Source organism: Dermochelys coriacea, chromosome 2 (genome assembly GCF_009764565.3).
Source record: "Dermochelys coriacea isolate rDerCor1 chromosome 2, rDerCor1.pri.v4, whole genome shotgun sequence".
Lineage (NCBI taxonomy): Eukaryota > Metazoa > Chordata > Testudines > Dermochelyidae > Dermochelys > Dermochelys coriacea.
Genome location: NC_050069.1, coordinates 258,130,132 through 258,155,386, shown reverse-complemented (window position 1 = coordinate 258,155,386; position 25,255 = coordinate 258,130,132). Strand labels below are relative to the sequence as shown.

At 40.4% G+C, this 25,255-nt stretch overlaps 1 protein-coding gene across 5 annotated transcripts in view; it reads left to right on the top strand.

Moving 5' to 3' along the window:
* LOC119850826 (sodium channel protein type 5 subunit alpha-like) overlaps window positions 1-25,255 on the top strand; it is a 320,846-nt gene that overhangs the window by 125,629 nt on the left and 169,962 nt on the right. For 4 of the 5 annotated variants that reach the window (XM_043509706.1, XM_043509704.1, XM_043509702.1 and 1 more), the window contains exons 9-12: window positions 14,781-14,922; window positions 16,772-16,969; window positions 20,953-21,135; window positions 23,628-24,029. In XM_043509706.1, the coding sequence (XP_043365641.1) occupies window positions 14,781-14,922; window positions 16,772-16,969; window positions 20,953-21,135; window positions 23,628-24,029 (925 nt within the window). The remainder of the gene's footprint in view (window positions 1-14,780; window positions 14,923-16,771; window positions 16,970-20,952; window positions 21,136-23,627; window positions 24,030-25,255) is intronic. The other variant, XM_043509705.1, reaches the window with a different exon arrangement.

Below are 25,255 nucleotides of genomic sequence, written 5' to 3'. Positions count from 1 at the left end.
GCAAGGGAGATTTCGATTAGATATTCGGAAAAACTTTTTAACTATAAAGATAGCTAAATTCTGGAATAGGCTTCAAGGAAGGTTGTAGAATCCCCATCATTGGAGGTTTTTTAGAAACAGGTTAGACAAACACCTGTCAGGGGTGGTGTAGGTTTTCTTGATCCTGCCACAGTGCAGAGGGTTGGACCTTTTGAGGTCCTTTCCAGCCCTATGTTTCAATGATTCTGGAGACATAGTAGTGTATATTAAAATGACTATATATCCCAGGAACTTTCTTCAGAACACCTGAAATGCCCCCTTTTTTATTTAATCAAGACAAACACATGTTTTTTTTTATCTAACTACAAAATGTTTTATCCAGATGTATTGCTGTACCAAGCAGAATTTGCTGGCTAACCAGGAATAACAGTGAAGTGGAAACCCGGTTTAGTGTTTGGAAAAATGTTGGAATGAAAAGTCAAATGAGCATGGATCTTCCATTGTTGTTTGGATTGTTGTTATAGACATGTTTGTCCCAGGACACAAGAAAGACAAGGTGGGTGAGATAATATCTTTTATTGGACCAACTTCTGTTGTCACTGTCTCTTCCACCACCAGAAGTTGGTCCAATAACAGATATTATCTCATCCACCTTGTCTCTCTCAAATGAGTGTGGATGAGATCAAAGCTGTTCTTTTTCTCAAAGTGAATGTCAGTGACACTTGTTCAGTGTTTCATGACAAACACATTCAGTGCACTAAGTTACTGGGAGGAAAAAATCTTCCACTCTGAGAAATAAGCACGTATCACTGAGTCAGAAGTTGGAAGTAGTGACACCATCGTGATATTTTAAAAAAATACTTTTCCTGTTGTGTGACTAATTCACAACCCTAAAACATAGATATGCAAAAACACCCCTGTTTTTGATTTTCAAAATATGGCCATCATTGGAAATATCCAAATTGGTTCCACTTTGCAATTACAGCTTTTTTTTCTCATTTCTGATTAAAATAATAGGGACAAAAACAGCTATTCTGATTGCTAAAGAGGTTAATTATTTAAAATATTGAGGGTCTTTTTATTCTGTTCCCTAAGTCCATGACATTGCATCCAGTTTTAAGCACCTTATTATAAGTTCCGGAGAGGGGTCAGAAAAGATCCGGCACATTGATCAAAGATATGGAAGATCTTACCCATAATGATAGGATAAAAGCTGTTTCAGCACCACTGGTGGTATCAGGTATACTGGAATCTTGTAGTGGGGCTACACTTCTTCCAAACCTCAGAGATTCTTAGTGGCAGCAGGTGGTACTGCATACTACCTGTTCAGCAGCCAGACCATAGATATTAACACAGTCTACAGTGTGACCAAGAGCTGGGCATGAATCACCAGACACCCCTCAAAATAGACATGCGCTCACACAGCTGGCTTATCTTTGAAAGAGCCCATGGAAGGCATGCATTTTAAGGAGAGATTTGAATGAGGAAAGAGAGGTTGATTGATGCGCTGGTCGAGGAAGTCTTCCAACCAGGGAAGGAGGTAAACAGAACAGAGTGGAGAATGATACAGAGGGTGCTAGCAGGCAGGCTTGGGAGCAGTGGAGTGAATAAGATGAGAATAAATGGAAATGAGAACAGGGATGCAGGTGGTGCAGAGATGTAGAGGCTCGTGGAGGTAAGAGACCGGAAACTTGAACTTGATGTGGAAGGAGAGGAGAATCCAGGAAAGGGACACGGGGGATGTGGTGTATTAGGGTAATAAGTGATCATTATTGTCACGCTATCTGGAGTGGCTCATGACTGTGAGTGCCTACCTCAGGGCAGACTGTCAGAAACAAGGGCAAACACCCCAAACTGGTGGTGTGTTCTATAATTAGATTTCACCAAGCCAGTTACAAATGTGAACTCCTGGATCACTATACCAGTCTTACCATGAAAAGAAAAGGAGTACTTGTGGCACCTTAGAGACTAACAAATTTATTAGAGCATAAGCTTTCGTGAGCTACAGCTCACTTCATCGGATGCATTTGGTGGAAAAAACAGAGGAGAGATTTATATACACACACACAGAGAACATGAAACAATGGGTTTATCATACACACTGTAAGGAGAGTGATCACTTAAGATAAGCCATCACCAACAGCAGGGGGGGAAGGAGGAAAACCTTTCATGGTGACAAGCAGGTAGGCTAATTCCAGCGGTTAACAAGAATATCAGAGGAACAGTGGGGAGTGGGGTGGGAGGGAGAAATACCATGGGGAAATAGTTTTACTTTGTGTAATGACTCATCCATTCCCAGTCTCTATTCAAGCCTAAGTTAATTGTATCCAGTTTGCAAATTAATTCCAATTCAGCAGTCTCTCGTTGGAGTCTGTTTTTGAAGCTTTTTTGTTGAAGTATAGCCACTCTTAGGTCTGTGATCGAGTGACCAGAGAGATTGAAGTGTTCTCCAACTGGTTTTTGAATGTTATAATTCTTGACGTCACCAGCAACCACACACCACACAACAGAACCACTAACCCAGGAACCTATCCTTGCAACAAAGCCCGTTGCCAACTCTGTCCACATATCTATTCAGGGGATACCATCATAGGGCCTAATCACATCAGCCACACTATCAGAGGCTCGTTCACCTGCGCATCTACCAATGTGATATATGCCATCATGTGCCAGCAATGCCCCTCTGCCATGTACATTGGCCAGACTGGACAGTCTCTATGTAAAAGAATGAATGGACACAAATCAGACGTCAAGAATTATAACATTCAAAAACCAGTTGGAGAACACTTCAATCTCTTTGGTCACTCAATTACAGACCTAAAAGTGGCAATTCTTTAACAAAAAAACTTAAAAAACAGACTGCTGAATTGGAATTAATTTGCAAACTGAATACAATTAACTTAGGCTTGAATAAAGACTGGGAGTGGATGGTAATAGCTCACCTTACCTGATCAGTCTCGTTACAGTGTGTATGGTAACACCCATTGTTTCATGTTCTCTGTGGATATAAATCTCCCCACTGTATTTTCCACTGAATGCATCCGATGAAGTGAGCTGTAGCTCACGAAAGCTTATGCTCAAATAAATTTGTTAGTCTCTACGTTGCCACAAGTACTCCTTTTCTTTTGGCTTCAGTTCAGAGTCTCTGGTCCTGTCGGAGTTCAAACAGATGGAAAATTATCCTGTGGCTTTGTTTTATTTCCTTCCTTCAGCTTCAAAATCTACAGGACAAGCTGCCTTGCACATAGCATTTCTCAGATGTGATAGGGCCATTAACCAGTCCATTGTATTGTGATATTCCTTGATGAGCCTTCTGGATGGGTGAGGAGAGGATGATTCCCCTGCTTGAGTTCACAAGTTTTAGATTCATAGATACTAAGGTCAGAAGGGACCACTCTGATCATCTAGTCCGACCTCCTGCACAGCGCAGGCCACAGAATGTCACCCACCACTCCTATGAAAAAACTCACCCATGTCTGAGCTATTGAAGTCCTCAAATCATGGTTCAAAACTTCAAGGAGCAGAGAAGCCTCTCTCCAGTCAACCATGCCCCATGCTACAGAGGAAGGCAAAAAAACCTCCAGGGCCTCTCCAATCTGCCCTGGAGGAAAACTCCCTCCCGACCCCAAACATGGCAATCAGCTAAACCCTGAGCACATGGGCAAGATTCACCAGCCAGATGCCCAGGAAAGAGTTTTCGATAGTAAATCAGATCCCATCCATCTAATATCCCATCTCAGGGGATTTGGCCTATTTACCCTGAATATTTAAAGATCAATTACTTACCAAAATCCCATTATCCCATCATACCATCTCCTCCATAAACCTATCGAGTAGAATCTTAAAACCAGATAGATCTTTTGCCCCCACTGCTTCCCTTGGAAGGTTATTCCAAAACTTCACTCCTCTGATGGTTAAAAACCTTCGTCTGATTTCAAGTCTAAACTTCCGGGTGGCCAGTTTATACCCATTTGTTCTTGTGTCCACATTGGTGCTGAGCTTAAATAATTCCTCTCCCTCTCCTATATTTATCCCTCTGATATATTTATAGAGAGCAATCATATCTCCCCTCAACCTTCTTTTAGTTAGGCTAAACAAGCCAAGCTCCTTAAGTCTCCTTTCATAAGACAAGTTTTCCATTCCTCGGATCATCCTAGTAGCCCTTCTCTGTACCTGCTCCAGCTTGAATTCATCCGTTTTAAACATGGGAGAACAGAACTGCACACAGTATTCTAGGTGAGGTCTCACCAGTGCCTTGTATAACGGTACTAAAACCTCCTTATCCCTACTGGAAATGCCTCTCCTGATGCATCCCAAAACCGCATTAGCTTTTTTCACAGCCATATCACATTGGCAGCTCATAGTCATCCTATGATCAACCAATACTCCAAGGTCCTTCTCCTCTTCCGTTACTTCTAATTGATGCGTCCCCAACTTATAACTAAAATTCTTGTTATTAATCCCTAAATGCATAACCTTACACTTCTCACTATTAAATTTCATCCTATTACTATTACTCCAGTTTACAAGGTCATCCAGATCCTCCTGTATAATATCCCGATCCTTCTCCGAATTGGCAATACCTCCCAGCTTTGTATCATCTGCAAACTTTATTAGCACACTCCCACTTTTTGTGCCAAGGTCAGTAACAAAAAGATTAAATAAGATTGGTCCCAAAACCGATCCCTGAGGAACTCCACTGGTAACCTCCCTCCAACCTGACAGTTCGCCTTTCAGTAGGACCCGTTGCAGTCTCCCCTTTAACCAATTCCTTATCCACCTTCTGATGTTCATATTGATCCCCATCTTCTCCAATTTAACTAATAATTCCCCATGTGGCACGGTATCAAATGCCTTACTGAAATCTAGGTAAATTAGATCCACTGCATTTCCTTTATCTAAAAACTCTGTTACTTTTTCAAAAAAGGAGATTAGGTTGGTTTGGCACCATTACCTTTTGTAAAACCATGTTGTATTTTGTCCCATTTACCATTGACTTCAATGTCCTTAACTAATTTCTCCTTCAAAATTTTTTCCAGGACCTTGCATACTACAGATGTCAAACTAACTGGCCTGTAGTTACCCGGATCACTTTTTTTTTCCTTTCTTAAAAATAGGAACTATATTAGCAATTCTCCAATCATTGGGTACTATTCCTGAGTTTACAGATTCATTAAAAATTCTTGCTAATGGGCTTGCAATTTCAGGTGCCAATTCCTTTAATATTCTTGGATGAAGATTATCTGGGCCCCCCGATTTAGTCCCATTAAGCTGTTTCAGTTTCGCTTCTACCTCTGATATGGTAATATCTACCTCTATATCCTCCTTCCCATTTGTCATGCTACCATTATCCCCAAGATCCTCTTTAGCCTTATTAAAGACTGAGGCAAAGTATTTGTTTAGATATTGGGCCATGCCTAGATTATCTTTAACCTCCACTCCATCCTCAGTGTTAAGCGGCCCCACTTCTTCCTTCTTAGTTTTCTTCTTATTTATATGGCTATAGAACCTTTTACTATTGGTTTTAATTCCCTTTGCAAGGTCCAACTCTACTCGATTTTTAGCCTCTCTCACTTTATCCCTACATCTTCTGACCTCAATTAGGTAGCTTTCCTTGCTGATCCCTCCCATCTTCCACTCCCTGTATGCTTTCTGCTTCTCATAATCACCTCTCTAACATGCTTGCTCATCCAGCTTGGTCTACAACTCCTTCCTATGAATTTTTTCCCCTTTCTTGGGATACAGGCTTCCGATAGCTTCTGCAGTTTTGATTTAAAGTAATCCCAGGTCTCCTCTACCTTTAGATCCATAAGTTCTTCAGTCCAATCCACTTCCCTAACTAATTTCCTTAATTTTTGAAAGTCAGCCCTTTTGAAATCAAAAACCCTAGTTGCAGATTTATTTTTGTTAATCCTTCCAGATCAGAGCAGACACTTTCAAAGTTATAAAGCAAAGCTTACATATTTTCTTAAAGCATGGAATGCAGACATTGAGAGTGCATGCAGCAGCTTACAAACATTTCATAGACTCTAAACGCTACATTTGTTCTTATAAGCCTAATACTTATGAGCAAAACTAATACACCGGTGAATTGGTCTGGACTCCAACTATCAGTTTTCTCAGTTCTGAGCTAATGCCTGCAGCCTGGGCAAGAATTAGCATCTGGCCTGCCAGATTCACATTTCTAGAAAGGAGAGGAAAAGTATCTTGCTACAGTACTTGCTTAATTTTGGATTTAGCTCTTTAGTAATGAACAGGAAAGTGTGTATCACGTGCTTTGGATTTAAAAGACAAAACTAACAAACTGTTGGAGAATAATGAGCATGAACTCAATGGTAGTTTGAGTAAGGACTGAAAACTGAGTCAAGCCTTCAGGAACTTGCCATGCATTCCCTATAAATAGTGCTGGCTCGAGGCCTAAACTGCACAGGAAACTATATAGGACACCCATTTTGTAGGGATGCCTCCAGCCCAGTCACCACTTCCTCCCGCCCCCCTTTGCACACCAAAGTGGCTCCAGCCCTTTAAGCGTTTCTCCTTTCCTTGCAGCAGTACAGTTCTAGCCCATAAGCAGAGGTGGTGGTCAGAAGGGCACCAGAATTATAGGTGCTGATCGTGATTTAAAAAAAAAATAAAAAAACAAACAAAATAACCCACCCTAAACATTTATGTTGATCTCTGCTGCATGTTTTTAACTGATGACAATAAGGGAAAAGTGTTCTTTTTCATTTAACCAATTGGCTGCTGCTGAGCATCCGACTAGAAAACACCTGCTGTGCTGCTGAATGTACCAGATACATGCCCATTGTCTTTGCTTTTAAAACAGGACCACAACACTGTGGCAGATGTCATGCTATAGGACTGTCAATGAAAGGGTTCTATCAAGTTACATCGAAGCTGCTGTATTATTAATGTAGTCATGTTATGGGCATGCTCACTTTTCTTACTGAAATCGTAACTTGCTAATTTTGTAAAAATGCTTATAAACCTGGAACCTGGTGTTTCCTTATCAAAATAGGATACAAATGTAGAGGGGCCACATGAGCTTGGAATCTAGTCAATTATCTCCTTCTTACCTCACTCCCTAGCCTCCTCCCAGTATCCACCCCCAAAAAAATGAAAACGAGTTTCAGTTTCTACACCTGTCCCTGAATCTTTTCCCAATTTTTGTGGTTTTACAATGACATTTTCCTATTTTTTTCTCTCCCCCTTGTGGTGGTGTGAAAGATCCACACAAACAACAGGGGAAATTGTCTGCTAGGGGAAACTGTGAAACTGACTAGACACAAAGTGCTGTTAAATGCACACACTAAACAAAGTAGACAGCAAAAGATAAAAGTAGCCTTCTATTCTGTTTGTTTTCATGCATAGTAATCTCATAGGCTACTTGTACCAACAGTAAGAAAACTGGTTTTCTGAGCAGTGTGGTTTTTCCGTCAGTGGTGTTCTTTTCAAGTCTCAAGGTCAGATTGCTTAACATTTTTTTCCCTTTTGCATGACATGTACTGTATGTTCAGCTCTTGGACTGTAGTCTACACTATCATACTAACAATGCAAGTACATTTGCATCATGTCTATACTTTTATTGCCAAAAAGGCTACTGAATGGGAAGAAAAATTGGCCTCTAAAGCTACTTCAGGATATAAAAAGAAGGCACCTTTGGCAACTGCATCCTAGTAACTGTTGCTATAGAAACTTTAGCTACCTTTATTCTCACTGCGACCTTGATTTTTCTTAGCAGGCTACTTATAAATAACATATAGAACGAGGCATATTTCTATAAAACTTTGTAACTCTTTTGCTCTCATCTTAGTCTATAAATATAAGGAATTTAGAATGGAAATCCTCTTAAAACGTTTGAAAGTTATAAAATGAATCCTAATCCTGTTTTAAAGTATCTTTATAAAGATATTTGTTGTGTTGCTCTGTTTCACTGGGGCAATCTATACCAACCCATAAAACTCCATCTGCGACCTGTTTTTTTTTTCATAGTTACCAAGCATACAAAAGTGGCATTTTAATGATGAGCTTTACTTGCAGACATATTAACAGCGCTTTTGTACAGTGTGTCACAGTGATGCTACAGTATCAGTTGTACAGTCTGATGCTCCTCAACTATAATACTAATCCTTTGCACTTACATATCCTTCATCCAATGATTTCACAGTACCTCACAAATGTTAAGACACTCACCACACTCCTCTGAAGAGGGGAAGTAAATGTACCCCATCCTGAGGAATGGGGCAGTGCATTTACGTCATCTTATGTACATTGCTTTACACTGCCCCATGCTGCATTTCTCACCTGGACCGTGGCAGTTTGAGAGAGGTGAATAACTTGCATGACCACAAATACCATTCAGTATACAGTATCCTCTCAGACAGCTGTTACTCCATTGACAATGTAACACAGCCCCAGCTGTGGGGGACACTGTTGAATTGAAGGGGAAAGCAACAATGGCAGTTTCCTTTATTCTGCTGCTGACAGCTATGACAGCTAAAGCTCTGGTTTGCCTGAAATTAATAAGCCTCCATTTACTATTGTTGTTGTTAATTATGTATTATTGTAGTTTCCAAAGACTCCATTCAGGATTAAGGCCCCACTGTGCTTGGCGCAGTACAGACATACAGAAGAGAAATCCCTTTGCCTGAAGGGTTTACTACCCAAAAACGCAAACAGACAAAGGGGTAGAGTTTAGGGATGCAGGTTGCAAGTAAATTAACTTGGTGAAGATTTGACTCAGCTTTGTTATTTACCTGGGGGAAGGGGTGGGGAGGAAACGGGGAAAGCAATAGCTACAGCTCATTGGCCGCTTAACTATGATCCTCAGGCTCGGTCTCCTGGGTATCTCGGCAGAGGTGAGTCTTAAGGAAAATAGGGTAGTGGCTGCTGGTATTTTATTAGGGAGTATTTGCCATGCACAAAGGCAGCCTGGGAGAAAATCTGGAGGTGTTTGAGGGCTTAGTTATGCAAAGTGCTGAGCATGTTGGCCCCAAACCAACAAAGTATGTGCTTAACTTTAAGCATGAGTCGTTCCACTGAAGTCAATGGGACTGCTTCTGCTTAAAATGAAATACGCTTCAATACTTCGCTGGATTGGGGCTGGTGTGTTCAGCATCTAATAGAAGTGAGCCCAGTTGGCATTTTAAAATGCCATTAAAGAAGATGTCATTTTGTAAAGAACTAGATGCATTATTTTAACTGTCGAAGCTCATGATCCCATTATGTAGTAATTTAATAAGCAACACTAATAAACTTATTATCATCCCTCATAGTGGATAGCATATTTTAAATGAACTTAACTAGTTATGATGTAAATAACATACTCTTCATCTACTTTGTGTTGGTTAAAATCATATTGGAATGTGACTAGTGTGTTTGTGGCAGGAGAGCTCCTCACTTCAGTGTAAAAAACACACAAGAAAGTATGCATACAATCTTGTGAAAAATGCTATAGCTTACAGGGTGCACACTTTAGTACCCCACTCTTACGGCTAGATTGTATATTTGAAATGCCGCACTTGTGAGTGGATATTTGGCATCAAGGACTGAACCCATGACCTCTGGGTCTAAAAGCATGAGCCAGTCCTACCTGAGCTAAAGTAGCTAGCTCTTGTTGGTCCAGGGCTCATCAACCGCAGCAAGTGGGTGTGGCTTACACATTTACAATCTGCCCTAGTTAAGGGGCAGTGCATTCCCATCCTGCCCAAGCAACAGCACAGGAGCTTCCCCCTTGCTACAAAGGTGTAGCAGTCTGCTGCTGGCCCACACCAATAGTAGATTACAACCTCCCTTTGCTGGTTTGTGCACTATGGGGTGGAGCCAAGAGTGCCCACTCCCCACCCACCACCTTGAGAGGGCAGCTGTGGGTGCACAATGGTTGTTTACTTCTGCATGCCTGAAGTCAAGGGCTAGGGAGGCCATACAGGGGTAAAGGGGGTTCCTGCTCCCATGTGCACAGGTGCATAGGTCTGGCCGTGATCTGGCTCTCAGGGTATAGGATTTATATGTGTCTGAACTGAAAGCCAGTGGTTTTTGTTGTTTTGTTTTGTGGTTGCAAGTCAATGAGCATTCAAAGGTCAGTGGACAATCTGAGCCTACATCAATCCCCTCTGTGTGATACCTAGATTTTAGCTGATTGCCTAAGTTGCCAGAGGCTCTCAGGGAGCACACCCTCTTATTTCACATCAATTATTGTTTCTAGGCTAAGTTAGTAAGTCCAGCAATACTCCCTTACACTCCCTATTTGGCTTCAAGCCTAAACAGGCCTTGGAAGTCCAGTGGTCCCTTCTACCTACTAGACTCAGGCTTTTACCCCCGGTGTGTTGCTAAGGGGGTGTTTCTCATTCTATTAGAATTTACCAATTAAAATTTATTTCAGTGATTTCAGCTATAAATATCTCCTCTCATTTTCAGAATCTTTCAGCTTATTGTTATGCCAATCCACAACTTTTATAGGAGCTGTGAAGATTCCTTATCACAGTTTTATTTTAATTTAAATAGTCTAGTTTGTACCTGTCTATTTGCCTCCAACTTTTGCTGTCTGTTTATAAACCATTGTATGTAATAGATGGAATTGGACTTTTTTTATCTAGGACAATTGAGAGTACAGACCTCTGCACAGCCCCTCTTATGCTTAGAGACTTCGGCGGGTGACAACATTAACAGCTGTGAATTGCTATCTCCTAGTACCATATGGCTATCACTGTGTATATTTTCAGGCTCTGAAATGCTGTGATCCAACACCCAGTAGTTCACCAATCTTCTTTCACTGTAGAGCCCGAGTAGTTCATTACAGCGTGGATCAGCAGGTTACTGGGTTTGTCCAGATTAAAGACTTGAGCCAGAGCATTTTGTTATTATGTCCCTTAGCTATTACTACCTGGACTGCCCAATCTGTGTCATTATTTAAAATGAGGCTTAGTCTTAGGTCCTTTAATTTTCTGTACTGGTGCCAGCAAACTATGGTGATTATGGCCTGATGGATGGATGAGTAGATTGGTGCTTTTAACTGTTCTTAATCGATGACACTGTAATTGCATTGTGATTAATTGTACAGCACCCTGTGAAGGATGTTATATTAATGTAGCTTCTTGTGGTTGCCAGTCTCAGTGAAATTCTGTCAGCCACTTTCTCCTGGAGCTGTAGAGTCTAAAGAGTCTGCTACAAATCCAAAGGGAAAGACTTTAACATCCTAAGTAAAATCCTGAGATTCCTTTAAAAAAAAAAGCACCTCAGAGGGAATAGGGATGGTTCCCAAAGAATAATCATAAATGGGAGCCCTTCCAGCTAACAAATCCCTTATGGCTTCTTCATAGGACACAGCCACTTTTAAAACATTTCTTTTCCATGCAGTGTTTCTAAATTGTATGCACAGCCTATAGATCACCACTCTTTGTGGGGGAGTTTTTCTACAGTAAGCTCACTGGGAATTTCAGGTGTGAGCAAGTGTAACCTATATTAGGAAAGTATAGGACTTTGTCTCCTTTTGGTGTAAGAGGATAAAAGGCTATTACAGATATTGGTTAATAGAGTTCTTTAGTTCAAGTGATAGAGGCTCATGCTTTTAGTACAGAAGTCTCTCAAGTTCGAACACTGCTGAGTCCCTGGTAACGTACTTTGTACATGTACTCCATGGTCATACAAGATTTTTTCTTATTAGCAATCTATGATATACTTGTCAGGTCATCTTATGTTAGTAGGAAGACTGCCAGATTGCAGGGAGTTGTAAGCATAAGTAAACGTACACAAATTAGTATTGTATTACAAACAGAAGATATTAGACCAGGTTTCTGTCACTCCCTTCAGCACCAGGAAGGGTTTCAGCACCATTCCTAGTGCTTTTCAAAAGAGAAAACAGGCAGCCTTTTCATGCACATATGAGTAGCTGGTCCAGTTCCCTTACACTCAAAAAGAAGTCACCCTAGGCAGTGATGGTGGCAGTGAATCTGAGGGGGACCTTCTAGTGGCAGTGCAGTCCAATCTCATGGTGCCGTGAGGCTTATCTGAGATTTGGTGTGAGTGGTCAACAACTCAATATTTTCCTCTCTTTTAGCCACAGCCATTCACCTATTCATAACAATGATTGAAGAGGGTGTCCAGAGGGAAAGCATTCCAGAAATCCTTTATCTGTGCTGTATTTGGAGACAAAGGTCTTGTTAACTTGCATTCAATGGCAAAACTTCCATTGACTACATTTGGAGCAAGGCTAATGAAACATGATATCCTTCAAGCCACATACAGCTCTCTTCAGATGTTTCAGCAACACCTGCTCTCTTCAGGTGATTAAAATAAACAACAGCACAGTGAAACAACCCAGTGGGACCACTTGGGATTGTTTTTCAGTGAAGAACTGAGGAAAACCTTTCTGTGCTTGGACCAAAAAAAAAATTCCCAAGCAAAGTTTAGTCAGTTTTTCTTTAAAAAAAAAAAAAAAAAAAAAAAAGGAATGAGCCTTACAAAAACTTCTCATGGCTTGCCTGGCCATGCTGCCTCAAAGTAGGCAAAATGAATGTTTCTTTAGAGTCAAGAAGATTGGTTCCTCAAATCACTGGAAAAATATCCTAAGCATACCATGGACACTGTTAGGTGTCTGCAGTATCTGGTGAAAGACAAAAATCTAATGAATATCTAGCACCTGGTGACAATACATGCCATCCTGTTGGGATAGGGGACTTACTTGAAAGTTCATGTTGCACAGAGGAAATGTTCAGACCACAAATTCAGAGTAAACACATAGATTTTAGAAAAGAGAACAGCTTGATTTTTATTCCTTTTCCTCTTCACCAAGCCTGTAATGATAAAATCAAAGTAATACAGGAGTTGTGGCTCTCAACAAAGTGAACCAAAGTAGGAAAGCTCAAGAAGGAGATTCTTTTCTTAGACTGGGAGCAAAAGAATTGAAAATGTCTCTGCTTTTTTCATGTAGTATAATCAATATGGACTAGATCTTCAGAGGGTGTAAATCAGCAGGGCTCCACTGAAGTACACAAAATCAGATTATATTTTCATTTGCACAGTTAATAAAATGTAAACTATAGGGTGGAAGGTTTCTACCTTCATCTAAAGTCCCATGCAGTGATAGCTATGGATGCATCTTGCAAAGCTTCAATATCTTTCTTTCTTTCTTTCTTTCTTTCTTAGCAGATTTATTTTAAACCTTGTGCTTGACTAATGATCTTAGATTAACCATCTGAAAGTGTTGTTGAATTCATAATATTGGTGTCTGGCACTGGAAGACTTCCAAACCACTGACAATGCACTGAAGAATTATCTCAACCTCAAGATCACATTGCTACCTTGTAGTATATATGATCTATACCATATACATAGCTGTTCTGTTCAGGAAACAGGACGGTGACACTTCTCCCGCACCACCACCGTCACCACCACATGTCTGACTTTGAATCTATTCTAATTTTGGCTTGAATTCAAAGATGTACTTTGATTTGCTTATTATTAATTATTATTTTATTTTATTTTTATTTATTTTTGCTTTTTGGTTTGGTATCTATTTCTATTTTGTTTTGCTAAACATGTGCTAAAAAGCAATTGTGCCTGAAACACCCTATTGTGTAATGGAGTGAGAGGGTTCTTATTATTCTGTCACAAGACATATCATACTTGTTGGATGTGTTTGCCACTCCACATGACAGGTATAGAAGTGTTTTACAGGATCAGCTGACTGGATATTGCTGATTAATAGCCCTGACTATAGACAAGTTAGAGAAATTTGATTCTTCTTTTTCACAAGTAGAGGTTCAAATTCACCATCCCCAACGTGGAGCATGTTGCTCTGTTCAAAATCACTGCTTGGAAATTATTCTTTGTCATTAAAATGCCTTCACAAAGCCACATTATTGTAGCCATTTCTAAGCATGTCAGCCAGAGCTTTTACAGAGCTATAAGACCCTTACTAGGCTCTTACCTATCCTGTGCATAAGCAGAGAACTGCTGGAACAACTATGTAAAAAAAGGCATGCAAGTTCTGCTGAGATCCTCTTTTCCTGCCTGTTAGATGGATCTGGTACCCTTACCAAATTGCTATTGACATGGTTGCTTTAGTAACTGGTAGAGTTAGTTGTAATTAATGTACTTTGTTTCTGTGTATGGCATCGTGTTTATGGGGAAAAAAATTGTAAGGAGTCGTGAAATTTAATGAGAGAATGTTTTGCTTGCGGCATGCCATGTAATAAGGGAATTTGCAAGATGCACAGACTAGAAGCTTTCCTGAGAGAAGCAGAAAAGTCATTGCAGCAGTTTAGGTAAGGATTTTCTTGGAATGGATGTAAAATCTCAGGCTCCTCTGGTGAGTGGACTGAAGGGCTGGGGCTTAGATTAAAGGTTCACTGGTCCCAGAGAGTGAGTAGAAGGTCAGGCTGAAGGGTTGACAGCTCAGGTCACATAAGAATATTGAGCCAGATCCTTCGCTGTCATAAATCAGCACAGACCCAGTGGCTTCAATGGAGCTTTGTCACTTTACACCAGCTGAGGATCTGTTCCAGCATCTCAGCAGTTCTTGAGATAACTGTAAGGAGTAAGAGAAGCCTTATTTATTGTTATAGTTAGTGACCTGGTTATCAATCCTCAATTCGCCTTTTTAGGGTGGATCTTCTCTGCGTACTGTAAGCATTCAACCTTAAATGTAATATCTGAACTTTCACATGAGCTGGACCAGCTTGCCTGTATGTTTCTATGGCTGTGACTTTCAACTGAAAGCAGCCAGTGTTATCTGTAGGAAAATCAGTTCCTCCATCTTGAAGCCACCTGTAATTAGCTTTATTTTCTATTATTATTTGTAGCACGTGTCCAACGGGATATAGATGCCTAAAGGCTGGTGAAAATCCTGATCATGGCTATACAAGCTTTGATACTTTTGGCTGGGCCTTTCTCTCTTTGTTCCGCCTGATGACACAGGATTACTGGGAGCGTCTCTATCAACAGGTATCAGATATTCTCGTTAAACCATGAAATAAATCAGTCATCCACTTACAATGATATATTGGTCTGTCTACATAGCGAGTTAGTGTGTGGCAAGTCAGGGTGTGAATCTATAGCAGACTAGCTTCATGCGCCCTATCTCGCTGTATGAAACAGGAGCATGCTGAACTGCGCTACAGAACTTTTAGTGCGCAAGGGCTACACAGCAAATTAGTGAGTGGCAAGAAGCTAGTGTGCTGTTGATTCATTCCCTGGCTTGCTATGCACTAACTCACTGTGTAGATAAGTCCAAAGTCAGTAATTGAAGTTAGGAGAAAATTGATGGTGGTTAGACACAGAATGAATGACTATCCTGTTTACATCCTGGTCAGGAGCCATCAGTTGCCACAATGAATTTTTAGGAGATGATTATGTCAGTGGATGGCTAAGGAGGGTTGGTAAATGGGAGAAAGAAACTCTCGTTGGGTAGCTTGTTTGAATCTGAAAGATGTCACCATGTAATGACTGTTTGGTGGCTGGTGTAAAATGAGTTGGTGATCCCAGTCCCGCTCAAAGGAGAATGGTTTCCATCTTACAAAAACCATCACTTTCCTTGGCATGCTTCTTGACAGTTGCAGCAGTGACCAAGAATTAAATGGAGAAGGAGACTAAATTGTACCCACACACCTAAAAGTGTTCTCCCCAGAGCAAATTTTCCATCAAGGAGGCCTTGAGGTTCATGTGCAAAAATAGTCTGAGAAATAACTTGCAACTTTCATGCACAGTTGTAGCAACTGTGTGTGCAAGTGAACAGGTCAACTAAATACTCATTCTTGCATGCATTTGCTGTAATTGTATGTGCAAGTCTCAGGAACTGTATGCAGAAATTAGACACAAAATTGCATGCACATGGTTGTGTGTGCAAATGCGCTTCTGCCCACTGAAAATTTGGTTCTCTATGTCAAGATTTCAGAGTAGCAGCCGTGTTAGTCTGTATTCGCAAAAAGAAAAGGAGTACTTGTGGCACCTTAGAGACTAATAAATTTGTTAGTCTCTAAGGTGCCACAAGTACTCCTTTTCTTTATGTCAAGATTGAAGCACTTTGGTATGGAAATTGGGGAAGGCTGTACTGCCATAGACCATGCTATACAGTTTTTCAAAAAAACTGAGGACTCCAGTTTCCTGTGCCACCATCTACACAATTTATTTTTATCTCATGAAAACTGATAATACATTGAAATAGAAGCAAATTAAATAACTGTAATTCATTTAATGGGTACAAAATTACAGGTACAGATTTGGAAGGTTCAAGTTGCGACTGTAAAAAGGAAGGCTGAACAATTAGCATTTAGTGATAATCTGTACCTTATTCCCTGATAACCAGAAACTTCTATGATTAAACTCTGTACCGTTTTCTTTTTATTTTAATATCATCTTAATAAAATTATAAATGCACCACTGTCTGAGGGGAAGTTCTGTGTTAGCATACACAATTTATAGTCAGGTGGCAAGTTTCTGAAGGTCTGTATTCAAAGGAAATCAGTGTGCTGACTTTTTAGGTGAAGAATGCTTTCTCTGCAATTGCTTATAAATTTATCTGTTATCAAACACACTCAGACACAATATTCTTGAGAAAAACACTCATTTTAAAAATACATCATGCTGCATGACACAATGATCACCTGATTAAATTATGGCAATTTCATGATGAGAGTGTAACTTCCTATGATGTGATTATTTTTATATTGAACAGGTTTCTGTTCAGGCTGTTAGCAAAAATCTAATTTAATTAAAAGTAAATATAAGTCTTTTAAAACATTGTGGAAACCTTAAACTTAACTATGCATTGGACCCTTTATTTTTGTGCTTGCAGACTCTGAGATCTGCTGGGAAGATCTACATGCTCTTTTTTATGCTGGTCATCTTTCTGGGCTCATTTTATCTGATCAACTTGATCCTGGCTGTAGTGGCCATGGCTTATGAAGAGCAGAACCAAGCCACTATTGCTGAAACAGAGGCAAAGGAAAGGAAGTTTCGAGAAGCCATGGAAATATTAAAGAAAGAGCAGGAGGTCTGTAAACTATTCTCTGGTTAGTCTTAGCCTGAACATGCAATACAACAACACTCAGTCTTTATTCTAAACATATAAGACCAATTAAATAAGGGCTCTATTGAAAATGAGTTGTTGGTTATTGTCTTATTCAGAGGTGTTACAATCTTTTCTAGAAAAAATATAATGGTAATGTTGTGACCAGTAAGGGCTTTCCTACACACAAAAGCTGTACTGCTTTGCCTCTACCAGTGTAGTTAAAATGGTGCAACTTCCTCATACCCTCCACCTGCCCGACAGCATGGACACAGTGATATTGGTATGGTATATAAGGCATTTTTATACGGGTCTATCTATGTCCATACTAGTGATTGTACCAGTACATCTGTTTTGTGGTGGCAAGCACTGGGAGCTAGGGGAAGAAGCGGGGACGCAGCCTGATCAGGGGATGAGGGGGAGGCGGAGCAGAGGCGGAGGTGAGCTGGAGCGGGAGGGCGGGGAGCTGCCAGTGGGTGCAGAGCACCCACTAATTTTTCTCCATGGGTGCTCCAGCCCTGGAGCACCCACGGAGTCAGCGCCTATGAGTTTATATGTTTATTTGAATGCTGTTTACAAAATACAGTGTACAGTAAATACATTGATGTTGCAACATTAGATATCTATAATTCATTTAGTACAACAATCTGTGTTATTGTGGTGAAAATAGCATATCAAGCTTTAGTGCAGGATCCAATTCCCCCTTCATACCATTGATTCCTATGGGAAAAGTGGTTTCGACCTACGTTTTGATTTACAACGCATTGTGAGGAACGAATTGTGTCGTAAGTCCGAGGACTCCCTGTACAGATAAAATCCTATGTTACAGACACTTAAACAGGCACTTCCTGAGATTAAGCTTTCCACAACATGAAATGGAACTTGATTTAACTTGGGCTCCTGGTCACATCTACTCCCCACTCCCCAACTCCTTCCCCTGCTCCACTCATTCCCAGCACCACTCTCCTTGCCCAATCAACCCCCGTCTCCACTCAGTGCCTCATCCAATCTCAGTCTCTCCCCACCCCCACTGGCTCCCAGTCCTCCCTTCGTTTCGCTCCCCAGCTCCCAGGTCTAATCTCCTTGTCCAGCCAGTCTCAGTCTTCATCCCTTGGCTTCCAGTTCCAGTCTCTGGCCCCTGACTCCCATTGTCCACATCCCGGCAGACCCAGTCTCTCCCATTCCTCCCCACCTGCCAGCCTTCCCCCAACCAAACTTTGTCTCTACTCTCTTCCCACACAGGTCTGTCTGTCTGTCTTTATTTTTTCCTCTGCATTTGAATCAGGCAGATTCCTCCTCCACACTGCTTATGCCCAGCAGAGGGATCATTGAGAACGCAGGAGAGACAGGCTCCCTGCTCTCAGTTCCGGTGTCTCACCCTGGCCCACCATAACCCAGGGCTGCAAATGCAGGGAAAATCCTGCTCATCCCCCAGGCTGGAACATGCCCAGTGCAGACAAATTCTTTAGGGATTTGAATTGCTGAGCTCTAGCAAGTGTCTACTGAGCATGTGAAAACTGTGATTTTTTTTTCAAAGGCTTATAACTTAGCCAAATTAGGGCAGATTTTCACAGAACAGCAAAAGGCACATCTCTTATGCAAAGGATGGCCCCTTCTCAAATTTCAAATCCCCCCTTCAAAGCATGGGGACACTAGAGTTTCTTAAAGAAAGGGTCACCAGAATTACTTATCCTGGGCAAAACAACATATTTTTTTTTCTTAGCCTCATTCTAAGAAACAGCTTCATCATTTTGGCTAAAAGAAAAGGAGTACTTGTGGCACCTTAGCGACTAACAAATTTATTTGAGCATAAGCTTTCGTGAGCTGTAACTTATATGAAGCTTATGCTCAAATAAATTTGTTAGTCTCTAAGGTGCCCAAGTACTCCTTTTCTTTTAGCGAATACAGACTAACACGGCTGCTACTCTGAAACCTTTTGGCTGAAATCATTTTGGCTGAAACTTTCTAAAAACAAAATTCAGCCTGAGGCAAGCATGGAAAATTTCAGCCCAAACAGTTACAATTTGGCAAAGTTACAAGCAACTGAAAAAAAGTATCATACTGGGAAGAGTAGGGCAACCTTAATAGGACCATTTTTGGAGGTAAAGAAAATGTTATGGCAAGCAGAAAGGAAAATTTAAACGTTCAGAATGGCACTTACGCTACGTGATACAAAGAGAATGCAGCTCTAATTGAGAGACCTGCTTGGGGCTGATCAGTCATCTTATGCAATTGGTCCAACACATCTGAAGCTAAGTCCAAAAGGGTCATTGAGTCTTTGAGAGGGAAAATACCTCAGCATACCAATTAAATCAGTTGACTCAAATAGGCAAGGTGGGGGAGGTAATATCTTTTATTGGACCAACTTCTGTTGGTGAAAGAGATAAGCTTTCGAGCTACACAGAACACTTCTTTAGAAACACAATGTATCTGAGAACAATGCCCCAGAAAAGCATCTGAAACCTCCCTCTTCTTCTCTGCTCTAAGCAGTTTGTTCATGGAAGATGTATCCCAAAAGAGTTAAGTTTCGCTATTGTGTTGTAATCTGTTTGATGGGGATAATAGAGCTGCCTCCACTCCTTAAAATACATGACTGATTCTTTTTACAACTGTTAACTTGCTGCATTACTTTGACTGATGCCTGTGGGAGTGGGGGAATGTTCTGTTTCTTACGGGTGATTGCTTGTTTGAGTCTGGTGGCTTACAGAAAATAACAATGAAGATTCATTAGATTCCACTATACCTGGGAACCTGTAGCACTGTTCAGTGATTATCTGATAACGTTCTGTATTCTGGCAAGGAACCTGCATATTAGGGCCATGCTTAGTAGATAGTCAGTGGGTGTGGCTCTTTCCAATTGGTTGGCACCCCCAAAATTAATCTTATTTATTTTGTTCAAATCTGATTTTACCACGTTTCCATTAGCCTCTTTGGAGGTGCAAAACTCCCTGTTCTTGCCTGAGAGAATCCCCAATTCTCATCAAATGCTTCATTATGGGACTGCAGCTTCTTTTCTAATATTTTGATTTTTCTTTCCTGGCTTTCCACTGACTTTTCAAGACCACTGATTTGTGCTGGTAGGCTTTTTTGAATTGAGCTGCAGCTGGGTTTCTAGCTGCTCTCCTGTTATCAGAATTTTTATGCAGTGATTCCATAAGATAGCTGACGTGGAGAACATGAATCAGAGGCATGTGGAGTTGAAAAGTCTGTCTTATCTTCTTTTACACCCGTGGTTTGCATTTGTCGCCTCAGATCCCTGATCAGAGCTGGTGCTGTCACTGCTTGGGATAAGATTTCATTTATAAAAATGTGTCAGCCAAAGTACTTAGCATTATTAGTATCATCCTGTGAAGAGTAGAGAGATCTTGCAATACACAGCCCAATGGCAGCCAGCTGGGCTCCACGCCTATTCAATTTTTTTGATTAAAGGGGCACTGGGCCTAAAATTCCACCGGCCTAGTTTATTCTGAATGGAAGGCATACGTATGACTCGCATTGTGCTGTCTGTCCACACTGGAACACTAGTTGTTGAAATATATAAGAATCTCGCTCTTGAGTACTTCCGGAAACAACATTATTTTATATTGCCATGCCTCTGCCTAAGCACAAGCAAGGAGAAAACTGCTTGCATGAGAACATGACATGAACATGTGCACTTACAGTTTTAGACTGGAAACTTAGTATCCTGAATGTGTTGCTGGTGAGTCATCAAGTGGATAAGTGGAGATGTTAGATTATTGCAGTGGTGAAATGAGGGAGCTGATAGAATTTTTTTAAGACCATGATAAGTCAAATGGGGTATTCTTATAGTTAGTTAAATATTGTGACCTATCCCTTTTTATATATTTCTAACCTTCACCGTGAGCTGACACTTATCAATGAAAACTAATTGCCAAAAAGAATAATCATTATTACTTACTGACATCCTAAACTTGCAAATGGTATATCTGCTATGTTCATTTTTTTAGGCACTGGCTGCTAGAGGAATTGATTCAATGTCACTTAGCTCATTTGAAATGTCACCTTTAGCATCCAAAAATGCCAAAGAGAGAAGAAATAGGAGAATGAAAAAGAAGTCCTTGGGCATAGAAGATTATGGGGAAGACCAAAAGGTTCCCAAATCTGAGTATGATGGTGGTCAGCGAAGAATGGTAAGTCATTATCTGAAATGTCAATGACAATTTACTTCATTCTGTACGTTGGTGAATAATTAGGGCTCTGAATGGTAGTACTGAAATTAAAAACAAAACAAAACAAAAAAAACCTTTAACAATAAACAAGGATCAAACACTGAGCATCGTGACTAGTTTACAGAAATTCTATATGTTATAATTGTGGAGAGAAACTTATTTACTCAAATTTCAAAGTCATCTTTTTAAATGCTCACTAAAGCATTTTTGTCACTTTTGTTATTGTTTGTTTTTTAAAACATTTAAAAATATCCCCAGTCTCATTTATTTTCATGGTAACATGTTAATTGTAAATTGGAATTCATCTAGTTATGGCAACCATTTCCCTACTAATGAGCTAGTGCCTTTTTTGCTTTTTAATGATGTACAGTGGACACTTGAAAAGTTTTCTTTGCTTTTTAATCTTTTGCCAATCACCTTTCAGTACAAGTTTTCTGGAATTGTTTTCACTTTATACTGTAGGGGAAAAAAATAATATGGGTAAGCCTATTGTTAGAAAAGTTATTTTGTTAATATAATTGATATGTATGAATGTAAATCTGCAGATACTGGAAAAAGAAAAGGAGTACTTGTGGCACCTTAGAGACTAACAAATTTATTAGAGCATAAGCTTTCGTGAGCTACAGCTCACTTCATCGGATGCATACTGCATCTGCAGTATGCAGATACTGGAGATACTGATGACAGTTTTAGATATTAACATTTGTCTATGCTTAATGGGGGCAAAGTTTAAAGCAGTTTATTTGTTCTTTTTGAATAGCCATGTAATGGGCTAAGTCTTTCAATACTTTATTGTCAGTAAATTTAGGGAAATTTGGCAACCATAAAAAGTACATGGAAAATGTGAAAGTGATGTAAGTAGATGTGACGAATGAATGACTCCCCAGCTCACAACATTTATACATGACACATTAGGGTTTTTTATCCTGAGAGGTTTTCTTGATATTTTTTAATTAGTTGAGTGGGTTGCATTACTAATTATACCATTGTTAATGCTAGAATTGCTGTTTTGATTCATTCTGAGTGGGTTTCAAGATACCAAATACCAGAATGAACCGGATGCACACTTGTCAATGTTAGGTTATATTTCTTGTTTCATTTTTCACCCGTGGATGTCATATGTATGAGGAACACGGAAGTAACATTTCAAGGCTCATAGTAAATCATCTTTGTAAGGCTGTGTGTGGCATGGTTTGAGGGAATAAGACTGAATCATCATCATTCAAATGAAATCTGAGTTGCTGTTAGCACACTGCCATCGAGAATCAATTTCAATGACTGTATTGTGGAAACCCAGATATGGATTTTTGACCATTTAGTAAATGGTCTCAGTCAAAATGAGGTGTCTTTCTATACAGTGGGCCTGAATTTTTATAATTCTTACTTACACCAGTGTAAATCAGGAATAATTCCACTGGAGTCAATGGTGTATATCTTGTGTGAAATCAGAATCAGACTCAGAAAGTTTGACTGAGATGGTAGATATTGAAAAATGTTGATCCCTATTAATACAGATTTAGACCATGAAAAAAGTTCAGATGGAAGTAATAAGTACACAAAGGTTAAAAAAAACAACCTATATTTCCCCACCAAATATTCTCTCTTAATTCATTCCCACTTTGCAGATAGGAGAGAAGAGGGACAGGCTCTAAGTTTGTGTGCATTTCCAAACACTATTTTCAGTAAGGCAGTGTTCCTTTTTAGGGGTTTTTTTTTAAAGGTTGTTCAATGTTGGGCTTAATCACTGCAAATGATTTCTCAGGTTTGTAGTCTCTCTTTAGCTGATTCAGTGTATCATCAAAAGAGCCACTGTTTAAGTACATGGGTTATTGCCTTGTAGTTAGATGATCTGCCCCTTGAAAGAGACAGCGATACACTTACATTGAGATAACTGTTCTGGAATCCACCATGTCTTCTCTTTTCACTCTGCTTCTTTTTCTCTTCTTCATCCTCCTCTTCTTCTCATTCTCCCTACAATTCATTTCTTCCCATGTTTCTTTATCTCTTGTTCTCTCACTTCAAAGTTTGTTCCTTAGCCACCTGTGAAGATGTACTGTGCCACCTTCAACTGGGGCTGGAGTCATCAATCCACACTACTCTTATACTTCTCGTCTCCCTCTCCCATGTCCTTTCACTCTAATCACATGGACAGGGAGCAGGAGCAAAGGCAGTGTTATGCTACTAAGTGAACACAGCCTTGGCCCTTTACATTTCAGTACATCTTTAACAGCCATGTATTAAACAAATACCTCATGGCTAGGAATGGTTACTAAATCTCAAAACTATATTGAGATTAATACATCTAAAGTAAATCCTTATCTGAGACACTTGATTTAAAATGGGACTTACTGATCTCCTGCAGTAGATGGAGGAACTCAAAAGCTTCATCACTCCCAAAAATGTGTTGCAAAATGTTACTTCTTTTCCCCTTTTTCCTTTCTGGGGGCTTCCAGACTCTCCTTGACATTAGCTATGGTCCAAATGCAAACTCAGTGAAGCGCAGAGCCAGCCATGGAAGTATATTCAGTTTCCGATTCCGTGGCAGAGACATTGGATCCGAAACAGATTTTGCCGACGATGAGATCAGCGCTGCTGGGGAAAATGAAAGCCAGCGTGGCTCACTCTTAATTCCAAGGATTGGGAGACGTTCAAGCATGCAAAGTCAAGCAAGCCATAGCTCTCACCCTGCTACTCCAAACTACATGCAGAATGGCAAGAGGAACATCTCAGTGGATTGCAATGGTGTGGTTTCCTTGATAGGAGGGGGCACCGGGGTACACAACCCAGACATAACGTCTCCTTCAGGGTTACTTCTGCCCTCAGTTATTATGGAAAACCCTGGGACAGGTGATGTGGTGAGTACAGTATGGTTTTTGTATGGTTTACATTCTTGTTTCTTTTACCAATGTTATTGGCATTTGCTATGATATCTGTAAACAACCTCAAACAATCACCAACCTGCCCCCTCTCCCCGCCCCACATATAAACTATGTGAAAACCATGGGCCAAATCCCACATTGAGTTGTACTCTGTGCAGCCTTAGAGAAGACCATGCCCAGTGGATGGAATTTACTCAGGGCATTCTGTGTGGAGGCTAATATTTGTATTTTGGTTTTGAACTGGATTCTTTTGCTCAAAAATGTGGATATTAATGAAAAACGAAATCTCCCCATCCCATTCTTCATGTGGTAGGTGTTTGATGAGTTCCTTCTGGCATTTCCACCTCAGGCATTGTCTGGTGGCCAAAACCAGTATTTTAAAAATACTCCTATGTGTATTCCATTCCATCCAGTGATTTCCACAGATACGTATGTCCCTCTGCTCCTATAGGTTCCTACCTTAATACATCTAGCCATTGGCTACTCTATAACTGTTTTGGGGAGAGAATTACTTATAGATCCTAGGTAGTTCCCAGGGAGACTTTAGCATCCAGTTTAAATAAATCTCAAATTAGAACAGCAGATGATTAACTGGGTTTTGACTTTGTGCAGTGTCTTTGTCCACAGAGCACTGGGGTGGAGCAACATAATAAAAATAATTGGCTTTCCTCTCAAAAGGGCCACATTATTTAAAAAAATAAAAATAACAAGGATAGTGCTTTTAGGGCCTCATTGTGCAGCATAACTTGGCAAAACATCAGTTGCCATTGATAAATGCCAGGTATAAAAGGCAGGTGCCATGTGGCAAAGCCAACCTGCATAACCTTGTCAATGCCCAGGTCCACTCTGGATTTATTGTCAGATTATCAGCAAGTGAGATGTGTGGTAGATTTTCCCTAGAGCTGTGCAGCTTCTTCCATTTCCAGCTTTGGACTTGAGATGATCCTGCACCCATCTAGAGACTCCATGATCTGCTCCCACCCAACTTGGAGAGATCCCCATAATGAGAGCCCCGTAGGACTTCTAATACTCCCCCCAACCCCCCCATGACATTCAATACTTTCCAGCATGTCCTCTCAGCACCCCAGTACATTCCTGCACCACCTCTTTTATAGAAGCCATATGTGCTTCTGCTTCACTAATACAGACATTTTACAAAACTGCCAGGGGTTTGCACTCTCCAACGTGCCATTCCATTGCTC